This window comes from Cotesia glomerata, linkage group LG2, assembly GCF_020080835.1.
Source record: "Cotesia glomerata isolate CgM1 linkage group LG2, MPM_Cglom_v2.3, whole genome shotgun sequence".
NCBI classification, from domain to species: Eukaryota; Metazoa; Arthropoda; class Insecta; order Hymenoptera; family Braconidae; genus Cotesia; species Cotesia glomerata.
In genome coordinates this window covers 2,803,812-2,814,095 of record NC_058159.1, presented here as the reverse complement: position 1 = coordinate 2,814,095, position 10,284 = coordinate 2,803,812, and the positions used below count along the sequence as shown (strand labels likewise).

Genomic DNA, 10,284 nt, shown 5'->3' with positions numbered 1-10,284 from the left:
ATTTTTTTTTTAATCAATTACACAATTAATTTTTTTCTTAAAAAATGAATGAGCGTTATGAGGCGTGCACTTTTGGATTTTCCAAACTTTTTTTTTATTTTTTATTATTCTAAAATTCGTTTAAGACCTAGTTTTTTTATAATTTTTATCCGGTTTTTTTTAGCAATTTTTTCTAGGCTCAAATACTGTGATTCTTATAAAATCACATGGCAGTTTAAAAACATTAATACTTTGATATGTGTTTTAAGGAGATTAGATTACCTTACATTATGGCCTATGTAGTTAGTTGACGCAAGTTAATTTTTGTCTCATCATCATTGACATCCGCTACTTTAAAATTAATTTTAACTTGATAAAGTATAAATAAATAATTATATGGTTAACAATTACATAAAAAAAAAAACTTTGAGAAATCTGGATTTGAAAATAAGATTTTTCTTAAACGATATTGTTGAGAAGTTACAAACGTATAAGCAGTTTTGGCCTACTTGAAAAAGTGAATTTTTTTTTTTACGGTAAATAGTTTATACCTTGGAATTAAATTTTACTATTTTTTAATTTTAAAAATATTTAAAATTGCCATGAAATAATAAAATTAAATAGGGTGTCAATAATAGGAGCTTTTACCTTATAAATCTAAAGATAATAATTGATTTTTTTTTGTTTAATAATTCCTGTACTATATTAATATCGGAAATGAATAAAGAAGCAACCCAAAATAAATTACCTACATTATTGAATATTGTGGTGAGAAATTAGATCGTAAATATCGATATTTACCGATTTTTATTAAAAATATTAAAGATTTGTTTAATTTTTTTTAGATTCATTTTCTTCAAACGTGTGAAAAAGATTATCAAACAATTGTTCTTCACAAAGATGTAAGTGAAAGTATGATTAAAAGCTTGAGTGGATTAGAAAAAATTGCCGTCGTTCTACAAAAAGATTTACCAATAATTGAATTCAATTTTTTGCGTAAAAACAAAGTCGATTTATTTATTGTCACCCTTGAAAATTCAGTTAAGAATCTCAACCAAATTCTGCTTGATCTTAAAACTTCTCTTCGATGGGAAATTATGATACCTCACTTTGTATTGAACAATATAGAAAATGGCTGTAAGGACGCAAAAGCGGTTTTAAAAATGGTTTGGCAGCAAAAAATACTGAATTGTTACTATGTATGTTTTGATTCTGAAGGAAAACTTTTTGTTTATACTTTCAATCCGTACTCAAGCCGATCTCCTTATCAATGGCGAATGGTTGAAGAAATATCTAATAAATCAATTTACATGGCAATTTACAATCGACCATACAATGAAGGTAAATTGGAATATTTTCTATAATTAAATAAAAATTAACTAAAAATTTTTAATTATTCACAGCTGACATATGCGATGGTTTCAATTTCGATCGCACTAAGCAACATGATAAAACCGCAACAAAAATTTTAGCTAATAAAGACTTTGTATTTAATGACAGCTATGAGCTCTCCAAAGCAATAGAGGTTTTTTTTAATGCTTCTCTTACTAAAATTACTCTTTGGGATTGCGATCCAAGTCTAGAAGAATATCGTTCTCAAAAAAGAACAACTGACTTCGTAATGTGCCTGCAAAATTACGATAGAATAACAAAATTGGACAATTTGGCAGCCACCTATCCAATATCTATCAATGGCCATTACATCTTTTCAAACAATCAAAGATACCTCTCTCCCTTAGAGAAAAAGTACAATTCTTTTGGGATTAATATTATTATAATAACACTTTTGCTATCAATCATAATTTATGTAGTAATTTTGAACATGACTTCCTTCCGAAGCTATTCATTTCCCATCGTTGAAATACTCCGCTTGTGGGCTGGATTTTCGCTGAACACCAAAGTAAAAACTCTACCCCTGCGGATTTTCTTTACACCAGTATTTTTGTTCTTTTTGGTTATGCAAAGCACGCTTCAAGGAGATCTAGCAGAATTTCTTTCGAAAACCGAACTACGAGAAAATGCCGACTCAGTAACGGACATACAACGTGATTATTATAAGGAAGTTTTGATCGTCGATTACATGTTGTCGAATAAGCTAACTTTTGAAACAATAAAGTCCAAAGTTATAAATTCAAATGAATCATACTGTGTAGAGACAGTTATTGAAGACGAATCAACCGCCTGTCTGATAGCGGATCATGATCTAATGTCTATACTAAAAACCAAAATTAATTCTACAATTTATCTGCAAAATTTCTATGTGTCTAAATATCCTTTAGACGCTAAGAATTTTGTGTATTGCGCTCGGCGCGATTGGCCGCTAAGAGAAAAATTTGATATATTCCTTATGCATTTGGAAAGTTTTGGAATCAATCGTAAATTACTTGAAGGTACACGTTTTCACTTGAGAATCAAATCTAATTTACAGAAATCGAGATACGTATTGAGTTATCAACAAATTTCTTTTGATTCACTATCATTTGTATTTTTCTGTTGGACTATGGGAATGATTTGCAGCATTCTTAGTTTTATTTTCGAAACATGTATTTTGTCTAATAGATGTTTCTTTAAATTGAGTCTTGTTGATAAGAACAAGATAGTAGTTGAAGATAAAAAGCTGAAGATATTTTATGGAAATAATAAGCAAAAAGTATTGTATTTTAGAGATGATCGAAAAATTACGAACAATATAAAAAATCGAATGATAGTCATCAAAAGAAGCCCTCATTGCGGCATTGAACATATTTAATGGTTATAACGTTTAGTTGAAACAAATGTAATCTATAATATTAAGAGAATAAGCAAAATTTTGTGGCCAGATTATTTATATATTATTATTATGCTTTACTTGTACACCTCTCGGTTTTTACAAGGCTGATTCCTCTTTTTCTCCTAGCTCTACGCTTTTTCTATTTCTCATATTGGACCTCAGCAAATCCCACCCGACACTTCATTTCTACTTTTAATTTTTGCGGCTGTGGACCGACTTGTGCTTTCTGTACCGTATTCACCCTGAACCTCACCTTCTCAGGCTGTTGGAACAGAATCATGGGGAAACCACAGAGAAAACCCATGATAGTACAGTCGGAGCTGGGCTAAGTCTACAGTGATTGATAAGAAACTCTTCTTTATCGACCACTGGAGCATTAGGCCCCTCTCCTAGTGTGCAGAGATCCCTCGCGCTAGCCAACGCTGACTAAAGTGGTCACCCATTCAAGTTGTTGCTTAAATGTGTGATCGCCCAAGTCAGACGTGTGCCGCCCGGCTATCTCTGCCACTTCCAGAGGCTGGCAACGTAACGTAACGCACATATTTTTAATTATAATCACTGAAAAATATTGGTGCATGCTGGGATCGAACCCGGGTCCCACTCTTTCGAAAAGCGAGCAACGAGCCGACCAGGCCATTGCCAGCCTTAGATTATTTATATAATAAAATGGGTTTTTATGGTTAAATTTGGTATCGTTGGAAAAGTCTTGACCTAGAATTGTACCTTTTCATGGTTTCATATCATTCACACCAATAGCCAATTTATAATGATAAATATTTAGGCTATATTCGAAAATGCTCTATCTCTAGATACATAATTAAGAAATGACCTTGTATCTTGTGAACTATTGACATTTTTACAAATATAAGCTCATTCCGATGTTACACTCATCAAGACCTTTCATTTAAATAGGCACATCAATTTTTCATTTATTTATATATATTATATATATGTATATATGAAAAATATATCAAAATGCATGTAGGTACTCAAATGAAAGCTCTTGATGAGTGTAACATCGGAAGGAGCTTATATTTTTAAAAACGTCAATAATTAAGAAAGTACAGGGCATTTTAACAAATATCTTGTGAATTATTGACATTTTTGAAGATTTAAGCTCACCCTGACATTACACTCATCGAGACCTTTCATTTGAGTACCCACATTAACTTTCTATATATTTATATATATCATATATATGTATACATGAAAAATATATAAAAATGCATGTGGGTACTCAAATGAAAGCTCTTGATGAGTGTAACATCGAAATGCGCTTATATCTTTAAAAACGTCAATAGTTAAAAAAAGTACAGTGCAATTTAACAAAAGTCATTATTTAATAAAGCAAAATTTTATTTATTTATAGTTCACAAGTCACGGCAGTCACATAGTGACTGCAAGGTTGCTAGTAATAATTATTGTATCTGATGTAAAAATAAATTTTTAGTATTATCATGACAGTTAAAATTCAAATTCGCATCTTTATGTTAACTTTATTTTATTACAATAGAAAATTATTCAATATCGATAAATTATTGTCTATAACTATTACATACTAGACCTACCCTGATAGCCAGCGCTTTCTTAGAAAATAGTTAACTTTCACCAGTTACAGTTAACTCAACATCAAGTTTGTGGTAATTCTTCACGGAATAACAGTTGTGTAGGCAAATTGACGAAAATCTATACGGCTGCAATTTGAATACAAGTTAACAATCAAATTTGTACTTAAATTTCCTTTAAACTTTACTAAAACTTGACTGAAATACTTGCAAAGCAAGTCTTGACGTCAAATTGCAGAGCAACTTATAAGAAACTTAACTGAAACCGCTTGCTTTTCCAACTCTTTCCGTCAAGTTGGCTTCAAATTACGGCAGTAGATTGACGGCAGTTTCAGTTAAGGTGGCTATCAGGGTACTCTATGAACCACAATCTAAAAGTATAAAAATTAATTATAATTGATATTAATATAATAATGAATCATAAATAAAAATCTAAACTATTTAATGTATATCTACAATAAAAATGTATAAAATATAATTTATAATTAATTATTCTATGATAATGTTGATTAATTGCTTAAGCAGACTTAATACTGGCGGTAAGACAATTGCTTCCGATTTTTCGGGAGTTGCCTTTTTCCTGGATGTCCTCGGGCGTACGGTTTGCGTGCGTTTGTTGACAGATAATAAATTCCTCGAGCGCTGTGCAAAATTTTTCATCCGGTAATTAATTAATCGTTTAATTTGAAACAAAATAAATAATAACTTACATGTGTGGGGTATCCTCTCCCATAAGAAGCCATTCTTCGTCTTTTGGGCTGCACCATCCTGTCAGATAGGAAAATAAATTTGCACATGGTGCTGCCCAAAATCCCACCTTCGTTGTTATTGATTCGATATAATACGGCGTTACTTTTGTGTGATCGCACGCCAGAGTTTCTGTAATTTTTAATTAAAAATTTTTTAATTGTCTAATTTTTATTAAGATCATAAAGTAAAAGAAGAAAATTACGTAAAATAGAAGCAGTCGCACATCCAGGTTGACTGGAACCACCATTTACATAAAAATCCGCGTGCCCGTTTGGGCCCCACTGGCCCAGAATCCCAGCACCGGTGTGGATGATATCGACAAAGTGAGCATCCGTTTTGTCCAAATCCCTCGAACGGTTTCCGTTCATGTAAAAAAATATCGTCGGATCTAGACCTGAAAGCCGTTTCTAAATTCGTCAGCGTGAACTTGTGGCATTTTTGAGAGGCAACTGTCGATATTGAGGGCAAAGAGGGGATTGAGAGGTGATTAATTACCAGTAATCCGTCCCAGCTTGTCATCGGGCAAGTGGTTCGCCACCAAGCCGGCTATGTGAGCACCAACACTGTAGCCCAGCATGTGGATATTCGCGACCGGTATCCCACGAGGGTGATCCCTCAAGTACCTCACTAACTGAGCAATACATTGTGAACAGAAATCCGGTCCCCACTGCATTTGCGACAGACATGGCTCGCGGACTAATGATCCGTAGTCGACGATTATTATGTTGTAGTCGCCGCGCTTGAAATACGCTTTAAATTTTTCAAAATTATTATTATAATCATGAAAAATCAGTAGTTAATTACAATCTATTATATTAAGAGAAAAAGAAAAATTTTGTGTTCAGGATAGTCATATGATAAAATCGGTTTTTTTTAGTGAAATTTAGTGTCATTGCAAAGGTCTTGATATGAATTTATGCCTTTTCAAAATTTCATATCATTCTCACCAATAGTAAATTTATTATGATAATCATTTAGGCTGGATCCAAAAATTCTGTATCTCTAAATACAAAACTAAGAAATGACCGTGTATCTTGAGAACTATTGACATTTTTAAAGATATAAGCTCATTCCGATGTTGCACTCATCGAGACCTTTCATTTGAGTACCCACATCAATTTTTCATATATTTTATATATTTATATATTTCACAAATACCATATATATATATATATATATATATATATATATATATATATATATATATATATATATATATATATATATATATATATATATAAAATATATAAGAAATGTCATGTGGGTATTCAAATGAAAGGTCTCGATGAGTGTAACATTGAGATGAGCTTGTATCTTTAAAAACATCAAAAATTCAAAAATGACATTATATCATGTCAACTAATGATATTTTTAAAGATATAAGCTCATCACGATGTAACACTCATCGAGACCTTTCATTTAAGTACCCACATCAATTTTTCATATATTTTATATATTTATATATTTCAGAAATACCATATATATAAAATATATAAAAAATGCAATGTGGGTACTCAAATGAAAGCTCTTGATGAGTGTAACATCGGGATAAACTTATATCTTTAAAAACGTCAATAGTTAAAAACGTACAGTACAATTTATCTAAAAAATCATAAAATTATTTTAACCAGTTATTCTTATGATTTAGAAAAATCAATACTTAAATTCTATTAACAATCATTAGATTTAAATTTTCATAAAAAATTTTTTTTCTTGAATAAATTCTCAAATAAAAATTAGATTAAATTTAATAAGATCTAAAAAATGTTAAGTCTAAAATCAGTCAATTATTCTTTTTTATTTAAAAATTCGATTAAAAAAATCTAATTTAAATTTTTTGGATATAATTTTATAAAAAATAAAATGTAATAATAATTAGAATTCAAAAATATAAAAACGTTAAATAAAATATTAATAAAAATTTAACTGAATTCATTATTAAACCTCATCTATTTACCAATCTTAAATCATTAATATATCATTGAATATTACAAGTGAAAATAAATTAAAAGCGTTATAAAGATTGACTATAATAACATACTCCTCTATCCATAAACGCGCTTAATAACATAAATGAAATAATTACATATTATAAATTTCCCAGTAGTTAAATATTTCCTAATACTTAATAATAATATAATAAGTAATAAGTAACATAAATGAGATAGTTCTCGCAATCGCTAGTACTCTCACTAATGAAACTAACTAACCGGTCGACAACCTTATCTATTCCTTCTCCTTTCACGCACGATTTCCGGCATTGCCTTATAATCATTTTCATTATAATCATTAATTCACAATAATATAATCATAACCACGCCACGTAGCTCCCAAATTAAATAAAAGTTAAATCTAAATAAAATTACCATAATAAAATAACAATACTTATCCTCACCATTCCTCAGATCAGTGCTCGGCGCTAAATTTCTTCCGCCTCCAAATCCGTGGATTATTATTTTCGTCGGATGGGACCGGTCAAACGTCGTGTATTCCAATGACCGGCGATTTAGGACGTCAAGGAGAACTGGATTTTTTTGAGTCGTTCTGGTAAAATATAACAGTAAATAAATTCTTTACTTTTTCGAATTAATAACATTATTTTCTATATATAATTTTTTTTTTTTTTTTTTTTTTTTTAATAACAAGAATAAAAATAAATATATGTATACACAGAAAACTTTCTTTTATAATTTATTGCAGTAAATAGAATGTCAATTTGACGGACATTTTTATTTTAAAGTTTAAATTAATCCTTCCGAAATTATTATTTAAATTTGAGTCTATTTATGACATAAGTCGTGAGTACTTAGTGAGAGTAAGTCAAGTACTTATTATTTAGACAAGTACATTTAAACATGTACAGAAAAGCCCGGAGAAAGGTGAGTTCATCAGTATTGAGGTCACTTTCAATTTAACATACGTTGATCGTGATCTTGAAATTAAATGTTTTCTTTTTAATGTTTGTTTTTTTAATATGTTTTTTTTTTTTTTTTACTAACACTATAATTGTTATTAGTAAAAAATTAGTTAATGTAATTATTCTTATGTAAAATTTTAAGATATAAAAATTTAATAAATTTTAATAAAAATTTTTTATTAAATAATTTATATTTTTTATACTTTTAAATTTTTTTATTAATAAATATTTAACTTAATTATTAATTGTTATTTTTAAATTTGAAATTAATTACCTGGTATACAAATAAAACTCTATTTGTGGATGCGGGCAAATAAAGGGAGGCTTCGCACAAGAAGTACTATTGAAGAGATCTTTCAGAGTTTTATTTTGACCGCTTACAGTTGCTAAAAATTAAATTTACTATATTATTTAAATAAATAAAATATTTTAATAAAATAATGATTATAAATATAAATTGTAGAGTATATGTGAATAAATTGGCATGCAAATTAGTGAATAAATTAATTGAAACTTTTACAGAATTAATTTATAAATATAAATATATATATTGTTATTGAAAAGCGGAAAAAATTCATTGAGATGTAACGAGACGAGGATTTTTGCCCTTGACTTATCGTCCTTGTCTTTGTCGCCCTACACGCGACTCACTGAAGATAAGACGAGACAAAAAGCTGGGAAAGGAAAAGGATAATCGCGAATGAGGCAAAGGTCACTCGGATCGGTGTCAGGCTTCCATTGAATTTATATTCTGGTTATAATTAATTGAATGTTTCATAATAGTGTACTTTGAGCTTTTAGTTTTATGATCATTATTATGAATTATTATTTCATTTTCTTTTTAATTGTAAAAATTTATTTTTTCATAAATTTTTCTTCTAAATTAATTTTTAAAAAATTTTTTAATTTTTATAAAATATTCATCTTGAAAAAATTTTGTTAAAAATCATTAAAAATTTTTTTTTCTATTAATTTTGATAAAATCTATTAATTTTGACAGAAATTCAAATGTAAAAAAATTAAAGAGGGAATTTATTAAAAAAAAAATTTTTAATTTTAAAAATATATTAATCTTAAAAAAAATTTTGTTAAAAATTATTAATTTTGATAAAAATTCAAATGTAAAAAAATTAAAGAAGGAATTTATTAAAAAAAAATTTTTTAATTTTAAAAAAATATTAATCTTAAAAAAATTTTGTTAAAAATTATTAAAAAATTTTTTTTTTATTAATCCTAATAAAATCTATTAATTTTGACAAAAATTCAGATATAAAAAAATTTAAAGAAGGAATTTATTAAAAAAAAAAAGTAAAATTTTTATAAAATATTAATCTTAAAAAAATTTTGTTAAAAATCATTAAAAATTTTTTTTTTAATTAATTTCGATAAAATCTTCTATTAATTTTGATAAAAATTTAAATGTAAAAAAATTAAAGAAGAAATTTATTGAAAAAAAAAATTCACAAAACATTTATAGAAATAAAAATAAAAATAAAACTTACATGTTTGGAAAAACAAAAAAAATGTTACAAAAAGAAGATGTAGAACAAAAGTGACCGCCATGTCCGGCACTCCCGGCGTATGTGATATAACATCGGACGTGTCTGGTATCACCGATGGTAAAAATATTTTTTTTTTTGGACGTGATTCTTTAACGTTTGATGTCGCGGTTTAAAATGTAAACTCATCAGGGATCCAAGAGAATTTAGAAAGTACAAGTATATTACGATGGGAGTCCCGGCATTTCCCCTATTCGCGGTCCAGCTCTTACGCATGCGCAATCGATCAATTATTTTAATCAAAACTCTTGTTGGCAATTCTTAGGATTGAAAAATCATAAAATTATACACAAAACTTTTGATTAAATTGAACTGTTTAATTTATATTTATTTTGCGGTAAATATTATTAAGTAAATATTAATCTTGATACTGATAAGGAAGTACGCCGTCTACTATTTATATAGGAGCCCTCCCCGTTCAAAACTTTGAATCTTTATGCAATCGTTATTTTATTGTTGGTTTTCTCAAAATGACGAGACGTTGCGCTTCATTTTTTTATTTATCATTTATAATTATTTGTTGTCATTTTATTGTTTGCATTTGTTAACTAGCTGTGTGGGAAATGAAAAAGTATGCATTTTTTATTCTTTGAATTTTATGCAACAAATGTAATGATGCAAAGGATGATTAAATGGATTTTATATCACGCACGGACAATAATCATAATACTGAGATCCAGTGGAAAGTAAGCGGATGAACGCGATGGAATGTAATTAATAATTAAAAAATGCATTTAAATACTA

At 28.4% G+C, this 10,284-nt stretch overlaps 2 protein-coding genes across 2 annotated transcripts; one reads left to right on the top strand and one right to left on the bottom strand.

Moving 5' to 3' along the window:
• The first annotated feature begins 686 nt into the window (after window positions 1-686).
• On the top strand, window positions 687-2,792 carry LOC123259172. Its single transcript, XM_044719483.1, has 3 exons — window positions 687-747; window positions 825-1,320; window positions 1,383-2,792. The coding sequence occupies exons 1-3, from the start codon at window positions 697-699 to the stop codon at window positions 2,726-2,728; spliced, it is 1,893 nt and encodes a 630-aa protein (XP_044575418.1). The 5' UTR covers window positions 687-696; the 3' UTR covers window positions 2,729-2,792.
• Window positions 2,793-4,213: 1,421 nt separating this feature from the next.
• Window positions 4,214-9,791, bottom strand: LOC123259194 (phospholipase A1 member A). Its single transcript, XM_044719529.1, has 7 exons — window positions 9,484-9,791; window positions 8,256-8,367; window positions 7,460-7,608; window positions 5,560-5,814; window positions 5,267-5,458; window positions 5,025-5,193; window positions 4,214-4,956 (listed from the first exon to the last, which is right to left on the bottom strand). The coding sequence occupies exons 1-7, from the start codon at window positions 9,542-9,544 to the stop codon at window positions 4,842-4,844; spliced, it is 1,053 nt and encodes a 350-aa protein (XP_044575464.1). The 5' UTR covers window positions 9,545-9,791; the 3' UTR covers window positions 4,214-4,841.
• Window positions 9,792-10,284: the final 493 nt, after the last annotated feature.